Genomic DNA, 27261 nt, shown 5'->3' on the forward strand with positions numbered 1-27261 from the left:
AACAGAGGCCTACTCCACCCCATATATTCCACCGCATTGGACATTAGCTGTCTATATGACGCATCAACATGTTCCCGAGCTTCTGGTCTTCCAAAATCTAACTCAGGTGAGGTGTCCACCCCACTGGCCGTTTGTAGATTATCATAAAGGTCTTTCAACCTTGAATCCTCAGAAATGAAACATTTAGGCACATTTGGTGTGCCAAACGGGAGACCAAAGGGTGCATTGTTGACTGAGGGTTCATTCTCCTCATATATTGAGGTGAGGGACCTAAAATAATCTTTCCTTGGTAAAGGAACATATGTTTTTAAGGCATCAAAGATTTGATATATAGTGGATTAGACCCTTGAGGATACGTCAAAACTTTTTTCAAAGGTGCCATAGGCTTAGCGGGGAGCTCAGTGTTGACGGTACAGATGGCGTCAGGGGCACAGCCATCGTCGATGTCGATGGTGCAGCTGGCATTAGTGGCGCACCTTGACTTGTGCTTATGTTTACGGCTAGACGGATCCTTCGAATACTTGTCATTGAGGATCAGTCCTTCATCTCTGGCTCGAGGGCGCACAGGATTTAGGTTGAGCCCTTTCCTTACCGGCTTCTTTGTAAGTCGCGGTAGGAGCATGGTTTGCCAGGGGTTTCTGTTTCTCAAACATTTTTAGCATTTCTGCTCTAAATGCTTCCCATTCGGCAGGAGTGGATTTTTTTGTGGGACGAGATACCCTCTCAGGGGAGGTGGACGATGAAGTCAAAGAAGGCGACCTATGGTGCAACCTCTTGGACTTCCTCAACAACGTTGAGGAGTGGTGGGAGCCACTCCTCGATCTCGATCTTTTAACTTTCTTCCTCCGAGGAGAGTCACCTCTTGACTTGTCGGTGGAAGGTTTTTTGGTCGGGTTAAATGTTTTGCGGTTTCGACTTACCGCCAATTTCCCCTTTTGCTCCTTCAGGGCCTTTCCGGTCATCGACTGGCACTTGGAGCAGGCTGAGGTCTTATGCTCCACCCCGAGACACCATAGACATATACGGTGTGTATCGGTTAACGACATTTTCGATTCACAATCTCGACACTTCTTGAACCCGGTCTTAGGGGTAGTCGGTGTCGACGAAGAAGACATACTCGCATATGAAGTAATGAAGCACGCTGTATTTCTTGCAGCAATAGCATTTGCAGAAAAACTGAACTGAAGCCAATGGACGCTGCGCATGCTATATATGCCTTCGATGACATCATCCTCGAGACGGGGGCCCTCGAGGGACATCGAGTCGATTGCATCGATGCACAGCGCCCTCTGCCGACATTTGTTTCCAAAGCAGCTGAAGCTGGATATCGAATATCAAAGATGAGGAATATGTGGGAGGACACAATCCATTCAAAAGGATTGCCAGTGGCATGATGTAGATATGACGACATGCAAGACACTGATCTTAAAGAACGGAAAAAGAGTCAATCATCTTTGAACTTGGAGTGCTGGACATGGGGACCTTGCAACGTTGGAAAGAATCAACAAATCAATTTGTGGGGATGTATGTTCATTGCAACAAAAAAATGATACAAATGTTTTACCACCAAATGCGGGGGGAGACCCTGCTACACACCCACACTCCAACCCCAACCAATATTATCTGACCCAACCCATCATCTATATTTTGGTATTAAAAGTTCAACATAAAAACAAGCAAAATAAAAGTGACACGTTTTTGGTCGAGCAAAAGACCCACTACCATTTGCAGATGTGAGGAAATTTTCAACAAGATCTTGGACTGTCTTTTGGACCTCAACCTGAATCATCTACGGTGGGGTGGGCAGGGCATGTTTGAGCCATGTCTAGTGTAGCCTATGAGGTTTCAAAGCTCTTCTGTTGTAGGCTTAATGCAAACTACATGTTTGTGATGAAAACGACTTAGTGAGTAGAATGTTTTCTGTTCTATGATTGGATTCATATGCAGATGTATGACTGCAAGGCATAGATCTGGTGCTTTGTACTTCTATTTTTCTTACAACAATCTCAACGTGTTAAGAGTGAAAGCACTGTTCAGCTATGGCACTTCATGTTTGAAATGTATCTATTTTATGTGGGGAGTTTAACAGCTCTGACTTGGGGAAACGGTGCTTTGCGTGTTCTACTCTTGTTATTGGTAGGTTACTTGTGTGGATCTATCATGGTTATTTTTACACAAATGGCAGTTGAACGTAGGATGAAAAATGCTTCTGACAGCGTGCACTTATGATGGCTAGAACAGGGAGATATTTTCTGAACGATCAGGTTGCTTTGCTTATCTTGGCACAGCATTACACATTTTCAAGAATGTTGTTGATGCTTCAAAAGAAAAGTATGCACTATAATACAATCTCCTCTCTTTAAACAAAGTGCCAGTTGATGTGAAATCACATAACGCATACCTGAATTGGCAGGATCTTATACAGCATGGCGAGAAGAACTTCCTGGTAAACATTCATTCGCTCAAGGATGTTTATAGTTCTCATGGATTCAGTTTTATTGTCATAAAGGAGATCATGCAAACCTAAAGTTTTGAAAACAAATCACATTAAGCAGTGGTTACATTATCTATACCTTATTTTGAATTCACATAGTGAGCACTATTCAAAAGTATGGAACAATAAACATCTAGAATCCATGCCACTTCAACCCGAGAGCAGGTTAATGAAGTCAAACACAGAAAAAGATGCAATTTCATGATGATGTATGTATTCAACCATATACCTAAGGAACCTCAAATACGGTAAGGGTACAGAAACAGGGGAAATAATAGTTGCCTATATTTTTTTAACTGTGAACATTCGGTTATATGCTTAACATCATGATATGCCTTATATAGAAAAATCAGGAAAGCATTGTGATAGAGAAAATAGAGTAGACGAAGAACAGGAAATAAAGTATATATTTTATAAGACAATAATATTCAGTACTCAGCCATGTTCAGTTAAAACAAATTAGCTGCAAGCAGAAATATTAAGAAATGTACTGGTAAATTGGGCAAAAGCAACTTACCAGTATTGCTTCAGCTGTGCTGCAGATGTACTTATATCTGGAATATTTATTTGCCTACGATAAAATATTGTGATGCACCACTTCTGGTTCCCTAGAATGATATTATGATACTGGATACAAATCTGGTAGATTCTAGGATCTTAATGTTTTTGAAAGACACAATGTTTCACAAAGAAACGGTCACATGCCAGTTTATGCTTCCCCAGTTCCGAAGATCAAAACACCCATTTGTTCAAATAACAGATTTTATTTGCATATAAAATAACTATTGCACTGAAAAAAGAAAGTATATACTAAAAACAAAAACTACATCAACAGCCGAAAATATAGTAACATTAAATCGACACATTGCAAATGTGAGTAAATTCATTAGACGTGACAAACATCGTAGTACAGCATTGAAAACTCAAGACTACACTAAATTAATTTTCCTCACACCATAACCTCTGGGCAATTCTTTCCATCTGCCCTAGATCTTGATAAACATTTGTGTGCATCTCTGAGATTCTTTACCAACCGCTATAAATGCATGCATTTGATTATAGCCTCCATCGAAGTACACAGGTAGGGACAGAACGGCTCTCCATTTGTTCACCAGAACACGCTTGGGCGTTATAAAAGATGTGTGGAGGACAAGTTCACATTATCTGGTGAGCTAGGTCTCCCCCAAATGCCCAACAGAACAAATTTGGGCATGTAATTTATTGATCACCGAAACACGGTTCAAATAATCTCTAATACGTTTTGCCTTTCACTTGGATGCAGGGACACGTCCATATGAAGTGGAGATTGGTGCAACCACTTTCGCCCCCAGCCGATGCAGGACACAGTGGAGAGCTCCCAACAGACTAACCTAGTGCAATTAGCAACTGGAATAGTAGGATCAGAGTAAATCTGGTACATATTGCTGCCTCAATGGCAGCCCTGAGCAACTCGCTACATTCCTTTTCAGTCAGCCACCAGCAACATATCCCAAATGGCTCTAGGTCTGCTCACTTGGTTAGGATCACAAAGTCAGGGCAATTCTGTATCGGTTTGCGATAGGTTTAAAAGGACATGACAAGATTCCCCTTTAGCATTATCAGAAGGCCATGTCTTAATTACAGAACCCAAAAAATGTGTGATCATGTGGAGAACATGTATCCAAACATCACAGCTTTCAACACATATATCCCATTAGCCTCTGTGATGCCACCTCCATCCCCCAGTTTCTGGATTACGAAAAGAAGACTCTGAGGTACGGTTCTGATTCAGGTACTTTATTTAGGTCTCTCAGTATAGTGCAGGCATTTCCTTTAATTTTGAGGGTCGTGCTGTGGGCTGAAGGGAGTAAGGACAGAGCTGTCTTTCTTGTGGTCCTCAAAGCCTCTCTATTAGTGCCCTAGTAGGCCTACATGTAGGTTGTGGGGTTGATGTCTCCCTACTCTGTTGTTTAGGAGGCACAAAATATGCCATACGAGAGTGAAAAAGTCCTATCTTCCTTGCCCCTTCCCTATTGGCTAGGAGTTCTTGGTCCCTACTGTGAGAATCCTGACAGTGTCTCCCTGGCTGGTCCCTGGCGGATCTGTCATCCAGGTGGCCAGGACACGGCCATCGCTATTGGATTCAGTTCCTGGGGGTGGACCAGTGATGGAGGATCACCTGGATGGGGGATCCTTGGAGAGTGGGACATTGACGGGCATGACACAGTATCCCCCTTCTTCTTTCAACACATTTTCCCCAGCCTACCACATAGGGTATTCCAAAACACTGACTCCACCCCTTTTCCACATGAACACTTTTGCACAACACGAAAGAAAACAGACTAACACCAGCGCGGTTTACCTGATGTGCCCCAATACCAGGGTCAGGCAAAGTCAGGGAATCGATCAGAATCATACACACCCTTTCCCTTCCCCCACAGGGATAAAAGGTGGAGCACAAGAGCACAGGACTAGCAAGGCAGACCGCACGAAAAGAGAGGTAACTCGGCACTACAGTTCAAAAGTAGGAGAAAGACGGCACAGGAAAAGAGGGTGATAAAGAGAGAAGCGACCTTGCCCTTTCCAACCAAGGCCAGTGAAACCTCAGCAGAAAGTATAAGAATGCGAACAATAGCCAGCGTGTGTTGCGGCAGATATCTACGGTGCGCAAGACCCTCCTCCGCTGATAATCAAGCTAGGGAAGGATGCTGGCCTTGATGGTACCAACCATGACTCTAAGGATAAAGAAAGGCACGCGGTTCATCACAGCTGGTGAGTCGAAGGGAGAATCGATAGGAAACCGAACTATGTTGAACGAAAAGTATCCAAGGGCTAATTTGAACTTTGAAAGGCTTAATGATACTGTGAGCCCAGGAGCGCAAGCAATTCAGAGTGGCAGAGGCACTGGCAGCAAAAGGGTTAACAGCATGACTGATGGGTCAGGGGAGAGGGCGGGAGCCAGGAGGCTGAGGCGGTGCAGGTGCTTTTCTAGATGAAGGAGATCGAAGAAAAATGACAGTTGGTGTGATGGATTTCTGTTTCATCCCTCAGGAGCTGTGTGAAAACATGCAAAGGAGCCTTTGACGTGGGTGTACTGAAGAAGCCAGTGAAATATCATGACCATCAACACTTCACTGCAGAAGATTCCTCAGTCCCTGTCAAAGGTCATAAATTGCAACATTCCAAAAGGGTGTAGACACAGAATCCTGTAAGCAGTCAAATCACTGATTATACAAAGAGGATTAAGGTTATTTTAGATTCCAACAGGCTTGAGGACCTACTTTGGATGATGGCAGAAGTCATGCCATTGAATGATTTTCAAGAATGTTTCAATGAAGAGTTGCTGGATACTGGTACGAATCTTCGGATATCATCCCTTCTCCCCTATGGGAACCCCCTTCCCTTGTGGCCAGGGAGGTGAGGCCGCTCCCCGATAGTCCCCCTGGAGGTTGTACTCAGCGGGAGGATCACATGGGTGGGGATCCCCCATGGGACATGGGATGACCTGGAGAGAACGTGGTATCCACCTAAGACCCCCCCACCTCTCCTACACCGCCGACTCTCTTCGCCTCTACCCTCATATCCTATATACCTCTATAGAATGCTAGAAGTAGAAAGGACTGAGACGAGGAAGAATAGGGATGACTATCATGAAGATCAGAGTCAAGAAACTGAGACGAGGAAGTGGCATGAATCCACAGGGTGTCCTGAGCACTCCAGTTTTCAGTCACAGGCCTTACTGGATACTGACATAAAAACTAACAATGGACTTACCAGTGTGTTAGATGATCCAGCGAGGAACCGTCTGAAGGACTGGTTCTCTGAGAGGAAAGCAGCAGGGGCAGACCCAGGCACGGAGACTCTGTAGTGGAGCTCTCCACTGGATACACTGACTGAACCAAAAGGCTGGCTGGGGAAGGCGCCAGCAATTCAGCCCTGCAGTACCACGCGGTCCGACTTGGGGCAAGAAGCAGAACAGGGTCAGAAGCCAGGGAGAGCCCCAGGGCGCCAGTGAAGCCGAGAAAGACCAGTTGATGCATGCAACAGACCGGAGGGCTGCAGCCAAGACTCTAAAGGTGTTTGGTATGCTGAGCCTATGGTTGGGGGTCCCCAGAGGGTAGAAGAAATCCTGAAACCATAATATATGGAAAGAGGGGGGGCAACCCCTACGGAACACTAAGAGAGACATAATCACGCTAGTATAACAAGGAGAATAGGGTCTGGGAACCTTGCAAGAAAAGTCTACCTGCGAGATCAAGAGATTATAAAGAGAACTGTGAGAGTAACATATATGAATACAGCACTTGGCAGGCAAGTAAACCAAGTCTGTGTTTGGGACTAAGAGAAAAGGGAATCAGGTTTAACAGCCAGGGTCAAGGGTAAGCCATAGTTTGTTAACGCATCCAACCCACTCTTCTTCATCTCAGTGCCTGGCAGAAGAAAACCAGGACTGCCAACCCGGCTCAGGGACCCACTACAGCTTGGAAGAGCATCCAGGCCACTCTTCTTCATCACAGTGCCTGGTAAAAGGTAACCAGGACTGCCAAACGGGGTCGGGGACCCACACAGCTGGAAGGGGCATCCAAGCCAAGAAACTGGAGAAAGGCCATATGGGACGGGAGACCGTTCCCCAGCAGTTGAGGAACTGTACAAGAAGCCTAAGAAAGTCTGGGGAAGGGATACATTTCCCCCAACACTTGAGAATGAACTTTTAGTAACTGGCAAAACCCAGAACTGTCTTTTTGTCGAGGGGAAGAGAGTGATACCACTGGACTAGGAAGAATTGCTTTTTGATTTACTTTAATATAGAGTGTGAGACATAGAGCTAGGATTCCGACATCGGACTTTAGACTTACTTTTGGACATCCTGACGATGACACTAGTATTTTTGGTTGAGGCAGGGAAACCCCTCTTAAAGTTAGGGCAAGATAGGGTTTTCTTTTCATTTAGAACTGCAAATAAAGGTTTATGTCAATCACAATGACCCCTCCATGTCAGAGCTTTACTTCTGCACCCTTACAATACACGTTGTAATCTCACTGAAGAAACCGAGACTCATGAATGTGAGACAGACCACTCACTACAGTTCCAACTTGGTAAGTTTATAAGCGATCCTCCAACTAAAAAAAACTAGTCTGTATACTCCCACTCCTAGATGCCAGCCCAACAAGCACACAAACACAGCTCATATTCATGAAGTAATTGGAGAAAATAACATCTGTTGGAACCTCAGGATTAAAAACAGTTGTAACATTGGATCTTGGTCCTTATAAGCCCATTTTAAAATTAGCTATGGCTAAAAAAACTTGTCAAAGAACTGGATGATTAGACCAGGTGAGCTACAAATAATAAAGGCAATGCTTTGAGCTATTGGTTCTTTCTTGGATAATACAGGCATTGAGGCCACCTTAACTGTACTTTATGATGCAAATGTTGTGTCGAAGATTCTATCAGGGAATTGCGTAAGGAGAGCAGCTGAAGCACACACGTCAGCAAGGCTTGAACTTTTCAAATGCATTGCCAATGAATTCTACAAAAAGCATGTTGAAACCAAGGAAAGGATGGAACCAGAGCAAGTGGATGATTCCCAAGAAACAAAATCAGTCCATTATTATGTTGTCTGAAAAATAAGGGGTGCCTGATTCTAATCCCTGGTCCCACAGGCTAAATACTTCAAACAATCATAACAATGGACCAATGGGATAGAGGATGACAGATCACATGCATTTATCTTTTTAAATATACCAATAAAGCCTCAGTTCAGATTCAACTTTCTGTTTATTGTTACAATTATAAAAAAGGTTGATCACAAAATATCTTCACAGTAAAATTCACTCTTAAGATTCGACTCACATACCTTCATTCCTACCACAAATTCATTCTCACTCTCTTACAACAAATTATTACTTCATACCTATAACCGTGACCCACTTTGTCACCATGAACAATATTAAAAACTAACACTGTTAAATTTCCTCTGCCTGTTGTCAGGTGATTTTATCTGTATACAATTATTTCCACAGATGTAATCGTTGACATATGTTTCGGTTGTCTATAAGGACTTCAAAAATAGAGTCCACTTGGTAACGCAACCTTCGTCAGGACAAAACAGGAAATTCAATGGTTCCCATTTGACAATGTAGGGTGAGCCACACCACTTCTTTGATACCACAAGGCACGTTGCATTGCCTTCTGGTGAGAAACCGTATCCTTAATGATGAAAAGGTTCCTATGTATAGATCGACTGGGAAGCCACCCAGGCTGGTGGCCTTGCCACCGGCCAGCTCAGCTACCATGGCAGCCACCTCCCTAGCTATAACGGGGAGTCCTAGGTTGTCAAGAAAGGCCAGATCTGCACCAAAGTGCGTTGAGGCCGGCTCTGCATACAACTCTTCATGAAACTCCACAAAGCACTCACTGGTCGGTTTAGTGTCAGTGAGGAGCGTACCAGTCTTAGAGCTAATTGCGTCAATGAACTGTGCTCTCTGTTGTACCTTCAAAATGACTGCCATAGGTCATTGGGGTCGATTGTTGTTTTCAAAGAATTACTCGGCACATTTTACAAAAAACTTCTGAGCACATGACTTAGTGCACTCCTTGAGTTCCCTCATGCAGGTCCTAAGTTTGCTTTGCAGGGAGCGATCTTGTGTGGCCTTTTGAGCCCGCTCCAGCCATTGAAGGCCTGCCTGGAGCTGCTTCTTGAGCTGTTGTCACCTGTGAGCAACCCGAAGGGGGTCTGTCATCCAGGTGCCAGGACACAGCCATCGCTATTGGTTCCAGTTCCTGGGGGTGGACCATTGAGGGAGGATCACCTGCACCGGGGGTTCTCGGGGTGTGGAAATGGGACACCGATGGGTAAGGCGCGGTATCCCCCCTTTTGTAACACCTTTTCCCCAACCTACCATGTAGGATACTCAAACACTCTACCCCACCCCCTCTTTTCCAACACGAACAATTTTGCACACCACGAAAGACGACGGAAAAACACCAAAGCCGTTTACCTGACATGTCCCAACACAAGGGTCAGGCAGAGTCGGGCAATTGACCAGGATTGCACACACCCGACGGCCCTTTCCCTTCCCCATAGGGATAAAAGGTGGGGCACGAGAGCACAATACAAGCAGGGCAGACCGCACGACGAGACAGATATCCAAGCACGGCAGTTCAAGAGGACAAGAAAGGCGGAGAGAACCGAAAGGCTGACAAGGAGAGAAGCGATCTTGCCCTTTCCGATCCAGTCCCGCGAGTTCTCCGTGGAAGGAATTGTAAGACCGTGACCAATAGTCGACGTGTGTTGCAGCAGATGTCAACGGTACACGGAGCATATCTACGTTGATAAGCAGGACAGAGGAAGACGCCTGCTACCGTGGTACCGACCTTGACTCCAGATATACTGAAAAGCCAAGCGGTACATCACAGCCGGTGAGTCTAAAGGGAACCGATAAACAAACCGAACTGTGTTGAATGAAAATCGCAAAGTTGCACACTGAGGAAAGTTCAAAGAACTGTAAATTGTTACGGAAAAAACACTTGCAGAGGGGTCCGGCACCACATGGGTGATCATTCGAGAGACTCTGATTAAATGCCACATTTGTAGAAACTACTGATACGAGAAGGCCATAGGAGAGTCGCGAAGATAAGTCAAAGTGGTCATACAGAGGTCTTGCAAAATCCTCTGTACAGTCGAAAGTATTTGACCGGCGGACGACTAGAAACCAAAGGAAGTAAAGGGACTGTAAAATTGGCAGAGTGAACCCTACAGAGGGATGCCTACAGAATGGGACAAAGTCTAAACTCCCAATGAACAATGTGTTGACAAAGGTGAACCCGACAGAGGGATGTCCACAGTGAACAGTTTAAAAAGACATTAAGATTTGTGAATACGAAAGGTAAAATTATCTTTGCAAAAAGGCTGTAGTGAACCCAACAGAGGGAGGCAAACATTCAAGGAAGGGTCTGAGCCCGGAAGAGGGGGATCCAATGCTGAGAAGCCATCACCCCAACAATACGTGGATGCAACTGAGAAATAGTTTTTGAATACAAACCAGAGTGAACCTGGCGGAGGAAGCCTGATATTCGAGAGGGTTCTGAGCCCGGAAGAGGGGGATTCCAGGGTTGAAGAATCATGAATCTATCAGACCATCAGAAGCTAGAAAGCTAACCTTCTAAAGGTCCTAATAATACTCAGAACTGTTTGTGGATCTGAGCCCGGAGGAGGGGGATCTAGGAGTAATAAGTCATCACCCAAGGTGCATACGAAAAAGGACTCTTATTTTGACCACATAAAATCCTCAGAGGCATGAGACTTTTTCAGAAAAGAGACTTGACCACTGCCAGCCCTGATACCTAAAGCGGAACTGGCGTCTCGTGCTGGGAAAGCTTGAGCGTGTGCTGTGCTCAGGAGTCCCACCTTGTCCCGTTCTCAAAAAGTGGGGAAGGGAGACTCCCGGCTACCACATCCTGACTCATCATTTGTGAACACTTCTTTCTTTCTTGTGACTCCTATCCCAGACTCGTTTTGGTATTTAGTTGTAAGGAATGGCAATAGGTTTTTTAGTATAGGCCCTTTTATTTTGACAAGACGCCACTAGGACTGCCTTATTTTGATGTGATGGTTGTAGCTTGCTTCCATCTTATATTTAGGCTTAGATTAGGTGTTTTCCCACCTTACTTATACAGTTTAATAAACACCCTTGAACTGTGATCACTTGCATCTGTCTATTCTTGATACCATGCCTTTCTTACACACCCCTTCAGTTTAAAGGCCCATCTGGCAATACATTGCCTCCCAAGAGAAGCTTTAAAAGGCATCCCAGCACCTGACCGCCATGAAACCCTCTGTCAAATTCACCTCCCAGAAGTAGTCTATGTGTCTATGGGCAATGAAGTCGGGATATTTCAGGGGGGCTAGGTTCAGCCTACAAGGTGGAGATTGGGGCAGTTCCACTGGAAACGCAAGCTGGAGCACTAACGGGCCATGGTCTGAAATAGTAATGGGCTGGATCTCAAAGTGATCAACCATGGCCAGCATGGGCGAGGCAAGTAGCTAATAACGTAGGCTGGCATAGCTTCCATGGTGGTGTGAATAGAAAGAATAGTCCTGCTGCTGTGGATGCAGCTCCCTCCACATGTCCCGCATACCGGAGCTCTTCCATCAGGGTCAGGAGAGTCTTAATCTTTCAGGGGTGGTAAGGCACAGCGAGAGTGCAGCGGTTGTCTATTTATACCCAGAGCCAGGGCTACATTTAAATCTCCTCCCACAATTGTCAACGGACCCATATAGGGGGCACATTGTGTGAACACATGGGCGAAGAAGCCTGCATTATCGGCCATTGGCCATAGATATTTAGCAGAGTGATACATTGCTGAAAGAGCAGGTCCCTCACCAGCATGTAACACCCACCCATATCATACAGTGTCGATATCTGGGCAAAGGGCTTATGGATAAGAATAGATACCTCTTGTTTACATGAAAAGGGGGAGTGGAATGCTTGCCCCACCCACCCCTGCACCAGTTTCCCCAATTCAGTTAAAATTAGATGGTTTTCCTGTAGAAAGGCTACAACTCCCCCTCGTCCTGTAATAAATGTAATAATCTTCAACGCTTAATCGGATCTTCCAGGCCTTGAATGTTCAAGGATACACACCAAATCTTACTCATGTCAGAGATCTGTATCCCATACTACATCCCACGTCCCCCCTATCCCACCCGGAAGGGTGCGGACCCTACAGATTTCAAAGATGCCCCCCCCTATGGATACCTCACCAATCAAGGTCTCCCCATGTGTGAAAAAGGCACGGGCAGGCCAGGATATTTTCCCCCCTTAAGTCTCCATGGCTAACATCCACAACCCTGCATAACAACATAAAACAAGAACAAACAGTTAAACATTGGGTCCCCTAGTTGGGGGGCCCAATAAGATGAATAACAGCCAATTCGGAACCAATAGGCGTGACACCACACTGCCTGCTCACGTTCCGCAAACTATTGTGACCATTTGCAGCGAAAAATAATCACACTCAAACAGAATAATAACAATGAAAATGAGGGGCACGACCAGCTGAGTCATTCACGATTGAGAAGGTCCAAGATTCCAGTCACAGTTTTTGCCCCAACACAAAGCACAATGGCTCCCAGGAGTCATAGGTGATTGCAGTCGCCCCCACAGCAGCCATTGCAACCTACAACATATGGTTTGTGCCACACCACCATCAGGTCCCAGTGCTTCTTTGGTTGGCCATGCCCCCCCTCATCCTGGAGCCTTTTTCAGCGTGCCACTCCCCGTCGGTTTCGGTGGGCCCCTGGGCTGTCTGTCCTTCTTCCTCTGCCACCATAAGCTCTGGTCAGCGATGCTGCGCTCCAAATTGACTTCTCTAGAGGAGGTGGCTTGAGACTCCAGGTTGGGAATATCATCTGGCTCTAAAATGTCATAGCAGCCCAGGTACCGCCAGGCCTCTTCTGGAGAGTCTAATGAATGCCACTTCACACCCAGCTGGAAGCACCAAACCGCTGGGAATTTCTGGTAGTGCCAATGGGTCAAGGCTTTAGATAGAATTAAATTTCCTGCGTCGCATCGAGACCTCTACCGAGAAATCATATAACAACTGGATCCATGCACCGCCCAGTCGGATGGGACCATGCTGTCGATAGGCCTTCAGCTCTGCCAGTTTATGCTGGAATTTTAGAAACCGGATAGTAATAACCCGGGGCGAGCTTCTTTGGGTGGTATGGGATGAGAGCCCTGTGGCTGCGTTCAATCAGCAGGTCTCTGGGGTTGTCCAGATGGAGCTCTGACTGCCAGATCGAATAAAGGTATCCATCCAGGTCAGACCCTTTCATGCCCTCCGGCAGGCAATTTTCTTAAGTCATCCAATTTCGCACTAGCTGGATCTCCTTGATGGCCGCATCTAACTCCTGGGCCATGTCCTGTTGGTCGTCCTCCAGTGCACTAATCCGCTGCTCATTGTCCGTAGTTCTCTCCGCCTGAGCATTTAATCAACTATTGATGTCCTTGAGCTCTTTCGCCACATACTGCATTTCCCCGGTTAGTTTCCTGAGACTGTTAATTCATCGACTTCATCTCTACTAATATGGTTTGAAACTGGGCTGCTGTAGCCATGTCTTCTTTGTCTGTGGTGTCCAGTGCAGAGTTGGAGGATATTGTGCCTCCCCATAGCCCTTTGGGGCTGATGTTACACCGCAGTGGTTGGGGCGTGAACGTGACCTGCTTCCACCTGTGGTGTACGGGAAATGCAAACCCTCTCAGGGTGTGTCACCCGCACTAAGTCCCATCCAGCATCTTCTCATCCACACCACTGCTGCCTCCTGGTACTCTTACCTCAGTGGACAGGTCTCTCTTTATGATGAAGGGGCAATCCCCAGCAGCGGCCCGGCGCAGCCCAAGGGCACTTCAGACAGTCTTTGCGACCACCTGCCTGTCAGCCACTAGTTGGTCTCATTATGTCCACCCCCAACTCTCAGAGAAACTCGAGAGAGCCTGTAGCCCCTCACTGGGATATTTCCATGTGCTGTGGTTGCCAGGGCCTCTATGCCCTCCTTCTGCCCAGCAGGGGGGCAATTTAATCTGTGGCTGCTCAGTGGCAAAATCAGTATCCCGGGTGTGTTGTCATGACTAGCAGACCCTGCTCCTGCTCACTGTTGTGCCCGTGACGGGGCCTGTGATTAATCCCTGCGGCTCCAGGCCACTGCAGCTGCAGTCGCGGCACCGGGAGCTCCACCTGAGAGCAAGCACAGAGTGCACGTCACTGGGCTGGTAGTAAGGCGCCTCAGGAAGGGGTGCCGCTCTGTCTCCACTGCTCCCACAGCAGCTGGCTGCAATTTTGCAGGGCAGGCAGCTGCTTGCAGCACGTCCACTCCAGGACAGAGCGGCGTGGCTCCCCATAGGTCCCACAGCGCCCAGCTTATTCAGCATGGTCCGCTTCCCGCACCAGCCCGCATCCGCAACCAATGTCGCTGCAGCCTTCTCAGCCACCAGAGCTGCCGAGCCGCACAGACCGTACCTCCATATCAACGTGACCTCACGTAGCATCAGCCGATACCCTGGCGGGCCGCGCTCCCTAAGGAGACTGCACAGCGGCCTGTGCACAAGCAGTCACGGTGTCTCTAACCAGCCACAGACCAACATCTGCAGTATGGGGCCAGCAGCTCCGGCGGATACTCTCAGCGAACCTGGTGAGGCAAAGGCATGCCTGGGGTGTTCAGGCGCCCATATCAGCAGGTCATCTCCTTCAGTAGCGACAAGAGCCGGGTAAGGACTCAACTCTTCAGCCCCCACACCTCGGAACTTCAGAGGAAGCCTGCCACCTTGCTCGGACTCTCAAGCACACCCCCTTCGCCCTCGATTTGAAACACTACACAAGTATCATAGTATGGTACTTAGCAGAAATTAAACAACTTGAAAGCAAACCCCGGCCATGTGGAGTGAGTTTCAGAAAGGCAATTCGGTAATAAGCAAGACAAAAGTACCCTTTTGTGCTTTAGATTCAGCTGAAGGACTGGAACATCAAAACAGAGCAATACAAGTACTTGGTGGGGTGCAGTTAATATTACGCAAAAGAAACAGGTTCTAGCATGATTCATTTTAGCCTCTCCTGAGCTGTTATGGCTGTCTACAGAAGCAAAAGAAATTGTAGGAATCACAGATTACGAACAGTCAAAAAACATCATCTAACAGCATCCAAAGCAGCACGCCAAAAGGAAGATGTTCAACAGATCTACATGACATTGACTCATCCAGTGAATTATGAGGGAAAAGAACTCATCAACATCTCGACAAAGGCAGTTTCAGTTTTTGATGAAAGAATTCAGGTGGACACATCATGAATGATAGAAAAAGTTTGCCAAATTTGCAACAGCTTTAAAGCCGACTGGATTGAATCAGAAGGTCGTAGCCTGGGGGCACCAACGAAGAAAGAGAACCTTCGGCTGTGTAAAAGTGCACTCAAAGTTGTTAAGACAAAAGTATCAGACACCATGGTGCAGTTGAAGGCGGATCATTCTTTGTTCACACGTTTGCTGATTGCTTCACAAAGTCGAACTGACAAGGATATAGAGGAATGCTGGAGTAATTATGAATTTTCTGCAGTACCTCTTTCAATGTTCAACTTAGATGGTACAATGATTTTAGCTGCAGACAAAAGCAAGCCAATGAAGACACTGGAAGATGAACAACATACAGAGGTTTCTAACAACATGACAGAGGTCTCTTCATTTATTAATGAGGACAGATTATCTGTGCCAGAGCAAATATATTCAGCAGCTGTCCTTGACAGAATTGTAGAATTGCAAGCACTGCAGAAATCATAATATGTGAAGACATGCCACAACTGTGCAATTGAATTCAAGAAAATAGAACGAAGAACTTCATGCAAAGGAAAAGAGCAGGAAAAGCAACACCTGTTGAGTCCAAAATCACGCATTCTACAAATATAGAATTTCTTCCATGAGAACCCTCCTATTGCATTCTAAAACTACTAAAGATGATTTAACGGCTTGCATGTCAAATAAGGCAATTCTGTATGCACAGAGGATAAAAAGTTGCCAAGTAGCCAGTTGGAGAAATTAAGCAAAGTCATCAAATGGAAATGATGTTGAGACAGGAGGAAGACACAAAAATCATTCTTCACTCTTGTTATGTATCTTACTTGTTATATGTTTATTCGGTTAGACATCCATTAAACAATCCCACATATACACACAAACTACAGTAAAAGCAGAAAATAGATTCACACTCATACAAATAGTGATACATTAACATCATCATGTAAAAAAGGATTCCATTAAAAGGCCCAAACAAAGTCTATGTAACTCAACAAAAAACATCAACAAATTTCCTCACCCTCATGGCCTTCTTTAAATAAGCCCCAAACCACCTACAGTGAATTGGCTAAAAGGAGGTGATGCAAGGCTGAGCGACATTGTCTAAAATTCAAGTGTCTAATGTGAGGGATCAGAAATGAGAAGGGACACAAAATTGTGATGTTTTTAATGTCTGATATTTTTATTGAACAAAAAGGAGCGGATGATAGCCTTTCTGTCCCTATTCTAAAGAGAATTAACCTACATAGAAAACTAAAACTAAAGATCAGTCTGTGTCTCGTCGTCAAACATATGAACTGTCCTTGTGTCTAAAACATACTACTCTGACCCTCATACTGAAATGAACACTAAATGTGCAAGGACATGTATCCAGCTTATATTTGGTAAAAAGTGTTTCAGAAGTAAGCCAAATATACAAATCTAACAAAAAACAGTATTTTCCAAGAAGGAGTCCTTGGATCCAGAGGGTGATTTCCCATCCTCTGAATTGTTTAAATATGATAGGAAAAGGTGTCTCTTTCAACCGATGGCTTTTTAAAGATGGCAAAAGTGACTCTTTAAAATAACAGCTCCATAAATATGGCTAAAGTGTCTCTTTCAAATAACAATTCCTTAAGATTGTTAAGGGTGTTACTTTCAAAGAATAGTTCTTTATGGATAGCAAAAGAAATGTCGCTTTTAAATAATATTTCCTTAGGAATGGTAGGGATGCTAATTCCAAACAATAGTTCATTGAGGATAGCAAAAGAAATGGTCTTTCCAAATAATAACTTCTTAAGGGTGGCAAAGTGTCTCTTTCAAACAATATGGCAAAAAGTATCTCTGGTTTACTTCTTTACCATATACTTTGTAAAACAAAATAGGTTTCTTCATACAACTTTAATTGACCTCCTGGTATACTCCCCTGCCAGGAGTCCTTTTCACCCTGTATGAAAGTTTACTGCACCCCCTGGAATACTCTCCTGCCAAGAATCCTTTCACTCTGGGTATTACCAATCCTGTAGTATACTCACCTGCCAGGTATCCTGCCTCCCAATGTTCACTGTCAGGACTTCTTCTATAGTTCACTGTGCTAAACAAAAATGTGCTACTTCACAGTGTTTCTGCTTCATTGGCTTGAGGTACTATGTGTTCCAAGCTTCCCCACACCGACATCTCATGTGTGGTAATTTGTTCAAAATCTGCCTTTTTAGATTTTCCTTACTATTCATTTGATTAGGGTAATGGTTGTACCAATTGTCCTCACCTTGACATTTCATGTATGGGGGATTGTTTAAATTCCATCTTTTTACTTCACTTGGTCGATAATCAAAATAGTTGCTTAATTGCTCCCAGGCCTGTCAGTACACCCCAGGGTCCCCAATGACTCTGGGTGGACTCACCGGTGTACTGAAATGCTCTTGGGCCGTGGCACAACATTTTCGTGAAGTTCTTGCATTGGGATGGTTTACTCTGCACAGAAGGCCTCCTTTCAGCTCTGCGGGCAGCTCACTCACTTTTCAGATAACGCCAACGCATGGATCCATTCCTTCCTTAACAACAGATCCATGAGAGTCTTCGCACCCACAGCCTCTGCCATCCCATCCCCAGTCACTTGCGGTGTCCCCCAGGGCTCCTGCGTCTCCCCCACTCTATACAATGTATTCACGAAACCCCTCTTTGACATACTGGACCGCTTGGGTGTCATCTACACCAACTACGCAGATGACACCCAAATACTGATCCCTTTAACAGGCGACTACTCCACTGACCTCACTGCTCTCAACAACATTTATTCCATTATCCAAGAATGGATGGCCAAGCATGGCCTATGCCTTAATGACGACAAGACCGAGCTTCTTCTCCTAGGTTCCCAACCCAGACTTAATAAACTCGACAAACTCTATCAAGCATTCACTATAGACGGCAATAACATCACCGTCTCTAACAGCGTCAAAACCCTAGGAATCTACCTCGACTCCTCCCTCACACTGACAAGACAGATCAATTCCATCTCATCAGCCACTGCTTACACTTGTAAACTTATCAACGCCAGCAGACCTTACCTCTCACCATCCAACTGCATCACCTTAGCCAGAGCGCTAGTCCTTTCCAAAGTTGACTACTGCAATGCGCTATACTTGGGAACCAGTCAGAAAAACATCAACAAACTACAAGTCATACAAAACAACGCCCTGCGAGCAGCCCTGAACATACCCAAACAAGAACACATCTCGGACGCCAGACGCACCTGCCATTGGCTATCCATACCACAAAGAATTGAATACAAAACCATCTCACTCACTCACAAATGCCTAGCTAACCAAGCACCCAGATACCTATCCGACAACCTCAAGCACCACACCCCAGCGCGCCCTACCAGATCAGCTCAAACACACTGCTTAAATATCCCAAGATTTAAGCTCCAAAAAGCAGGTGGCTCCAGCTTCCCCGTGCTTGCCTCCAAACTTTGGAACTCACTTCCACTCGAGCTGAGATCAGAACCGTCCTTTCACAGATTTAGACACAACACCAAAACTTGGCTTCTATCCAAAGAAACTGCCTAGCCCTACCGCACTAGCATGCACCAAGACTGTAAATTTGTAAATATGTAATCGATTTGTACATTTCTGCTGCATTATTCTTGTTGTATTCATTATTCTTGTTGTATTCATCGCAAGCGCCCGGATGCCCTAGGGCCAGGCGGCGCTATACAAATAATAAACTAAACTAAACTAAACTAAACTCGCCTGGAAGACCATTGTCCCCCTGCACCAACGTGTTCCTGGTAGCTTCACTGGAGCTGACGGTGTTCCGACGGCTTTCTCTTGGCGCCTGCAATGTCCCGGTCAGCCTCGCTTCACACCGGTACATCTGCAAGCACCTGGACAGAGGTGCCGCTTCCTTCAGCGTGGTCTCTCTCCGCACAGTGTCTCGCTTCAGCTCTGCTTCTCCCATCTCCGGGTCTGCTTGTTCCTTCCCTGGCTCTGGCTCTCTCATTTGAAAAGCAGATACCATCTTTAAATGTCCCGCTCGTCCAGATGTCCTCAAAACAACTAGTCATGTGTATATGTGGTACGAATGATGTTTTGCCCAGAGTGATTTTCAAGAAGAGTTTTTGGGGCTTACAATGGGAAGGACTTGTATAGTGACAACAAGCCATCAGAAATGTAGGAATGATGAAGTCTTCTTCATTATGAAGTGAAGAATACTGCGTCTCTCCTGATGGGGCCATCACTTTTCCCTGACAGATGTCTCCTCCCACAAGATCCACCCTCATAATCCCAACCCCCAAGAATTAGGATGAGGTAGCGGCTGCCGACCCTTGGTCACATGGGAGGAGATCCTTATGATATGATATGGCATTTATAACATGCCTATACACAAATGTTTCAAGGCGCGACAAGGCAAGGGAGGGGAAACAGAGGGAGGACAAAAAGACAACTATCTTAGTAGGCCTAGTGGCATTCAGAACGCACAAGTGCAAGGGAAAGGAGAGGGGAGAAGTGCTGGGTGGGTGTAACAATACAAGGGTCAGGCAAAGTCAGGCAATTGACCAGAATCACACACACCTGACAGCCCTTTCTCTTCCCGACATGGATGAAAGGTGGAGCACACGAGCACCAAGAGATCAAGGCAGACAGCACGATGTGAGAGCTAACGCAGCATAGCAGTTCAAAAGGAGGCGAAAGACGGCGCATACTGAGGGAGGGACAAGGAGAGAAGCGAACTTGCCCTTTCCGACCAAAGCCTGTGAAACCTCTACATATGGAAACCTAAGACCGTGAACAATAGCGAGCGTGTGTTGCAGCAGATGTCTACGGTACATGAGACCCTTCTCTGCTGATAATAAAGCCGTGGTACCAACCTTGACTCGGAGAAGAAAGGAAAGCAGTTCATCACAGCCGGTGAGTCAAAGAGTATCAATAAGAAACCGAACAGTGTTAAATGAAAGTAGCCAGCGGCTAATCAGAACTTTCAAAAACAAAAGACACTATTGTTGAACTGTGAGGGTGAAACCCAACAATCTGTAATCTTTAGAAGATAATTCATTTTAGTGTCAAAAATCTCAACTCTACAAGGATGCCCTGATCAAGGTAACCAAACCCCCAAAACATCTTCCTCCACTGTTCTTACTGGCCCGAATAGAATGTGACACAAAACCATCCAAAAAAAGAAGGTCAGCCACTGCCCACGTTTCTTGGAGAGAAATCACGTCATGTTTTTTTAAAAAAGCTCAAAATATCCCAGTCTGTAAAGTTTGACTTAGCCCCTGCAATAATCCACGATAGGAAAGATGTGATGTCTGCAGATCGTGTCAAAACCCCCTCTTCCCTCCGAGCAGTCCCTGTTTCAACCAGCTCTGTAGATGGGAAGACCGTTGGAGAGTCCACTGATGCGACCAGTCAATCAATCTCCTCAATAGATGATAAAACTTCAAAATGATTAGAAACAGGAACATCTGTATCAAAGGATTAATGGAAGGATTAACCCTAGGATTAACAATATGGCCATTATTTGGATTAGTCAATACCTGCCTAGCTGGGCCAAACTTTCCCTTGTCCCCCCTGAGGGCAGAAGAGGGCGGGTATACCACCCTTGCAATGCTCATTGTGGGGGGAATTAAAAAAACAAGGGTGACAAACCTGCTAACAAGCTGTTGACCATTAGGCTTAAGGCCTCTGGTCAGATTGGAATTTGCCTAATAATTTAATAGAAAAGGATTTGCGAAGGTGACAGGTGACTACAACACAGTCACCTTTACCATTTTTTCAGCCTGGCAAACCCAACTCACCCTTCTGGCCATTAGAATAACCTGTGGGTCTATTTTGACTCCTGTCAAATTCATGTTAACCAAGTGACTTCTGTGAATAATCAGGAAGGTAGTTGATTCCTCACTCTCACTGGGTATTATAGGAATGTTAATAATTACCACAAAGAGGGGAGCTGCAACAGGTGGAAGGTCAAACACCTCATTTTCCACCAGCCTAGCTGGGGGTGAACTCCAAATAGTTCTTTGACCCTTCTAGAATAGCACTATCAACCTTACTCTGCGAGCATATGTCAGCCTTAACAATCACTGGCTGCTTGGCAGTCACTGTCCCAATGCCATCTAAAACTGTATTAATTTGAACCAACCTGGGATTAGTCGTGGGGACATTATAGATCCCTAATGATTTTGTCGTTATCTCAGGAAGCCCTTTCTGGAGCTCCCTAATGGAGTCATTGGGAGTGTTCATAATCGTTTGTTTAAATTAGTGTAAAGAGTCTATACTGGGAAGTAAGTTCCTGTCCAGCACCTCCTCTCCGAACTTAACCACATCCTCTGCAGAGGTTGCACCATCTTGCGAAAGAGCATCAACAATAGGGCGTCATTTCCTATCCAGGACTTCTTCTAAAAGCTTTACTTCACTGTCCAACGACTCAGCACTATCCTCGGAAATAGAATCCTGGATACTAGGGTTCCTGGTCTGTTGCCTGCTGTATCCTCAACTAACTGTGGCTCCTGTGGTTCCTGTGGGATAGTAAACTGGACCGCATTAGCCCTGCTGTCAATATTGTTCACGGTTGCGGAGGTCCCTAAATGAATTAAAATGGAAGCTAGGGAATGTGAGAAACCTGACGGTATTCTCCCACCTATTCCCCCAGGATCTTCCATTCATGTGGCCAGGGAAGGGCCATTGCTTTTGGATCCCGACACTGGGGGTGGACAAGCGAGTGAGGATCACCAGAGTAGAGGGTTGTGGGGGATTGGGAGGAGAATAGCCAAGGGTGAGACATGGTATTCCCCCTTCCTAATTGTCCACCAACCCACTCTCCCTCAGTCTTCATGGAGTATTTCCACTCTCACCCCATCTCTCCCTCCCCATTTCCAACAAGTACTGGGACGAGGAAGAAGTGATCAGGAGCAATGAAGATTGCCCAGAGACACAACATAGCGATACTAAGGGAGGCCTACCATCTAACACCTTTGAATTGTCCCACTAATAGAGTCAGGCAAGGTCAGGCACATTTCCCCAATTGTGCACACCTGACTCCAATTGACTCTCACAGTATGAAAAGGTTGGTTCTGCAAGAGTCAGAGAGTGAGCTGGGGAAGCTGACTGGACCAGAGGGGAAGACGGCTGCAGGAAGGAGCCCAGAAGGACTGGTGGAGTGTGAGACACTGAGACGTGGGCTTAGTGTGTGTAAGGGGTTGCAGTGTGCGAGGGAGTCGTGTCTCCAGGAAGCCGGAGCGGGATGCAAGGCAGTGTGTGTTGGCTTTGTTCAGACCTGTGCTCATTCCCGGGGTGTCAGAGGGGCAGGTGGTGAGACCCTGACCTCGATCCAAGAACCCTTTGACCTGCTCACCAGCGCTGTGCTACTTTTGGTGAGTTTCATAAACCAGAAAGAAACTCAGTAGCGTGCGGGTGGCTGGAGCATGAGCAGGAGCGTTGAGAAAGGTGAACAGCCCGGTGAGCGAAAGCAGGAAAAGGCAAAGCGAATTAAATGAAAAAGCGAAAAAAGTGAAGCAAGTGGAAGCTGAAAAGCAAAAAGGAAGCAAAGCAGAGTAACAGAAAAGGGCGCTAGAGGCGCGGATATAAAGAGAAACAGAGCAAGTGCGCTAGCAGCGCACAAACAGCCAAGAGTGGGTGCAAGTGACCAGAAAGCAAGGAAATGGGATGCAAGTGACCCAAAAGTGAGAAAGAGGGTACAAGCGACCCGAAATAAATGCAGAGAGTGCAAGAGGCACGTAAATGGGAAAATGTAGGTGCAAGCGGGCACAGTGAGAAAATGAAGGTGCAAGAGAGCACGGCGAAAATTAAAAAGAAGTTTGCGAGAAGCACAAGAAGGTGAAAAGTAAGGAGAAGCGTGCAAGAGGCATGTAAAGGTGGAAAGAAGGTGCAGGTGTACATGATAGAAAAAGGTGTGCAGGAAGCACAGTAACAAGGAAAAGGACAGAGTGGAAGAGCCACAGAAGAAGAAGAGGTGCCATAGAATAAGGAGAGGTGTTAGAGGTCAGAGAAGCAAAGAACCCGGCATTCTCGAAAGTCTCTGATACTAACCCCATGAAAGAACGGTACAGTGAAAAGTACATCCTGACAAGAGGAGCTTTTTGTTTGTTTTTTGAACTGCGTAAAGTGGGGCTTGGGAGGGGAAACCTAAAAGGAACACTAAAAACATTTTTGAACTTGGTGAAAAGAGGACTAGACTTGGGGAAGGGAACCCTGAGAGGCCCAAAGGGAACTCTTTTTCTGTGTTAGGAACTGGAAGAATCAAAGCTTGGGGAAGAAAACCCCAAGAGACCCAGAGACACTGAACTCTATTGACTTGCGCAAGAGCTCAACATGGAAGGTTTCAAGGGGAACCCTGTTGAATTGAGGTTTACATTTCCTTTTGAATCACCATTTTTCCTTTAAGAAGACCCCTATCACATTTGATTTAAGAGTGAGGGCAAGCATAGGTTTGGACACAGGCGAACTTTGGTTTTGGACTGACGGACTGCGATGGCCCTTAGAAGCATCAGTTGAGGGAACCATCCCCATAGAGGATAGCTCAGGGGCAATGTGCTTGCCTTGGAAACAAGACGATACGGAGCACCACAGATTCGATACCCGAGTCCGCGCTTAGAAACCTCTGGGTATTAAGCGCGTTATAAATAACCTATCATATCATAGAGTTAAGGCCAGATAGGCATTACACCAACCCCACAAAGTTTGATAATAAAGGTTTTCAAACTGTGTAACCCGTACTGAAAGAAGGAAGAGAGAAGGCTGATAGAACAGCACAGAAGAAAGGACCGAACTAAGGAAAAGGACAGGTAAGAAACGAACACTAGAAATACAGAAAGGAGGAGGAGCTGAGAAGGAGAGAGAGATACGGGGACCAATAGAACGGACCCACAAGAGAAATCCGAAGGCGGAATGAAAGAAGCTGCCGAAGGGAGAATCAGACCAGGACAGAAGAAAAAAGGCCAAAGACAGAGCAGCGTCCAGCGACCCGCTCAAGAGAGGGTATCCAAGGACCTCGGAAGGGTCACAGAGAACGGTAACACTCAGAGCGGTACGGAAGACTGAAACGAGCAGTTGCAGCGCGACAGGAAGGGGGCGTGGCTCCCCTATAAACCTTGGTCTGGAAGGCTAGAGCGCTGCTATAGCTCCGATGCAGGCTCAATGGAACCTCCATCTTTGCCACACCTTCCAAGGGCGAGTTGTGACACAAGCAGCAAGTCCACACTGAGTCCACTATAAATCCACCGAAGGTCCTGGAAATCCCGGTACCAGTTAAAAGGAGAGGGAGAGAGAATCCTCACTCTCCAAACCTTAGATACAAGAAACATGCAAAATCCTACTTATTTCCAGCCTCTCACAATCCCTAGAGGTTCCTAGGTCATATGGGGGCTGATGCATGCATGAAAAAAACAGAATGAGAGCACCCAGGCTTTAGAGAAGCACACATCCCGACTCACCAGGCTCCCTGGGATCTCCTGTCAATGTCACAGCTTGCACAAAGGAGAAAGTTGCAGGCCACTGAAATCAATAGCTCAGTAATGCTCTCAACAAGAAGATCCCTTAAATCTGCACTTTCCACTCTCCAAGGTCCCGCCACAATCTATGGCCACCATAAAACCAAACAAAACGGCACTAATCACACAGCCACACTGCAACCAGCTTCTGGGTTAAGCAGTGTTTCTCACACAGTTTACAAGTAGTTGCAATTAGCTTACCTGCTCGCCGATCTCCGCTCAAAGCTCCCTAGAAGATCCCAGTCGGGCAGACAGGCTGGCTGGCACAATTCACTGAAAGTATCTTGCAGACTCCACAAAAGGAATGTGGTGAATGAAAGAAAGTAAAAGCACTCAGATACCTCTGCTACTGGCCCCAGCCCACTCTGCTTGGTGGGAGTGTTTTTTTTTTCACCACCTGCCCACTTCAGGTGAAAGTAATGAAATGAAACAGCGGGAACAGCCTGCCACCAGCCCATTCCACTCCGCATCACGTCATCATGCTACTACCCTCTACATTATTTCACCTGATCCAGATGCTTTTGTCCTTTCACTGAGGTGGGCACAGTTTTCCCCATCTGACAGCATGTTTGTCACAGCAGCTGGAACTAATAGAAGTTTTATAGATCTCAAACATGTGTGCTCCTACTTAGGGCCTACAAAAGTGCAGGCATTACTAGGCATTCATGCTCTTTCAGGGTGTGATGTTACCGGGTTCTTTACGAAGAAAAGAAAACTATCTTTTTGGAAAGTTTTCCAGACTTGAGAAAAAGAAATCCTGGAAGCTTTGGGAAGACTTGGATGTCTAGAAGAATTTAAGAAGAAAGATGAACGATTGATAGAGCGATTCATTTGTCAAGTCTACTTGCCAGGAACAAAGATTTTGGACAATGGTCGACTGTGTTGGTGGATGTTCACAAAAGAGATACAAAGTGAAAATCTGCTGCCAACAAGATCCTCTCTAATACCATACATCTGAAGGACTCATTACCAGGTGATGGAGTGGCGACATGCTGATCAAAAACATCCGCATCGGATTCAAGATGGCCGCCTGCAGAGAGTAGACATGTCGGCGGAGCTCCCACACCCCGGACTTGGGATCGTGCCCAAGTGATCGTGCCCACCACCCGGTCTGGGAGCCACGAACTGCAGAGCAAAGTGGCGTGGAGGCGCTCCGGTGTACACTGAGCGATGCAAGCAGGGGGCTTGCGGTCTGCCGTTTGTGGGGGCTGCTGAGTCAGCCCGATACGAGCCTGAGGGCGGGAGGAGCGACCGCGGCCGAGGAGGTGGCCCCGCAGCGGGAGGCGGCTTTGCGTCTGCCGTGGGGAGGCGGCGGTGCGGAGGAACCTGGGGGCTACGTGCCCTGAATTGGCTTGGGGCTGTGGCGGCTGAGTGGATTCGCAGCGCCCCCTCCAGCATCGGAGGACGCGGGACCCTGCCTAGGGGGAGGACGGCAACAGCCATCGCCTGAGAAGGAGGGGCGTTGGAGACGGTGCTGACTCCAGTGGCTGGCGGATTGGGAGTGCCGTGTGGCCGGAGGCAGGGAAAGACTGCTGCGGGTGTCCCCACGCCGTCTGGCCAGGCGGCAGACGGCTACAGAGAGGGGCCCGACCCCACCTGGGAGGCGCTTTCCACTTGGAGCGGCACAGAAGGCTGTGGGGCCAAGAGCGTGGCTCGGAATGGCCGGAGGAGGAGATCCAGGGGAGAGTCAGCCTGGTGAAGTCTGGAGGCTGGCTCTCCCGAGGCCTGCAGGTAGTGGCTGGAGACGGTGCTGCTGCTGGTAAGGGACGCCCCGTGAACGGAGGGCAAGGCCTGGGAGGAGGAGTGTTGCCCAAGCGTGTGGGAGCCCTGTGTTAGGCTCTGCAGGGGCTTGTCCTCTGCGGCGGGAGAGGGGCGTCAGTGGATTGCCCAGATTCCGGACCTGTAGTGGGATATCTTCTCAGCCGCTGGGACTTGGTAGCGCGCGGATAGGAGACGGCACCGCGCCTGCTTTCTGGGAGGCACTCCAGGAGGGGCACACATTCTGGAGGGGCAGAATCAAGTACACGTGCCGCACAGCGCAGCAGCCCGGGAGACCAGGGGACTCTGAGGAGTGGGCAGTGGATCAAGTGCCCAGCATACGGCAGTGTAGACAGCGGGTTGGCAGGAGGCAGGATGCCAATTCCCTGGGGTGACAGCACCCGACATCAAATAGGGGATTCGCAGCGAGTGGGGGAGAGACCACCGTGCATAAAATCTGAGCCGGAATGGCCACCAAGCATAAAGGAAAGAGCGGGAGAGCGCTGCAGTCCTCAGGGGGGATGTCTCGGGCACCCTTCCTACCCTTTGGCCGCCGCAGGAGAGGAGGGAGATGGCCAAAAGAGCGCGGGATGGTACAGCTGATGCGGACATGTCACTTGAAGGGGATGCAGCAGCTGTGCTATCAAAGCAAGATATCAGGGGGGAGATGCTTGCCAAGAACAATTTCAACTCCTACGCTCTGAT

The 27261-nt window shown here is 46.9% G+C and overlaps 1 protein-coding gene across 1 annotated transcript in view; it reads right to left on the reverse strand.

Moving 5' to 3' along the window:
• Positions 1-27261, reverse strand: part of DPY19L3 (dpy-19 like C-mannosyltransferase 3) — a 2003695-nt gene that overhangs the window by 1382395 nt on the left and 594039 nt on the right. The window contains exon 5 of the mRNA XM_069635451.1: positions 2402-2523. Coding sequence (XP_069491552.1) covers positions 2402-2523 — 122 coding nt within the window. The remainder of the gene's footprint in view (positions 1-2401; positions 2524-27261) is intronic.

This window comes from Ambystoma mexicanum, chromosome 1q (assembly GCF_040938575.1).
Source record: "Ambystoma mexicanum isolate Mex_15411 chromosome 1q, UKY_AmexF1_1, whole genome shotgun sequence".
Taxonomy (NCBI): domain Eukaryota; kingdom Metazoa; phylum Chordata; class Amphibia; order Caudata; family Ambystomatidae; genus Ambystoma; species Ambystoma mexicanum.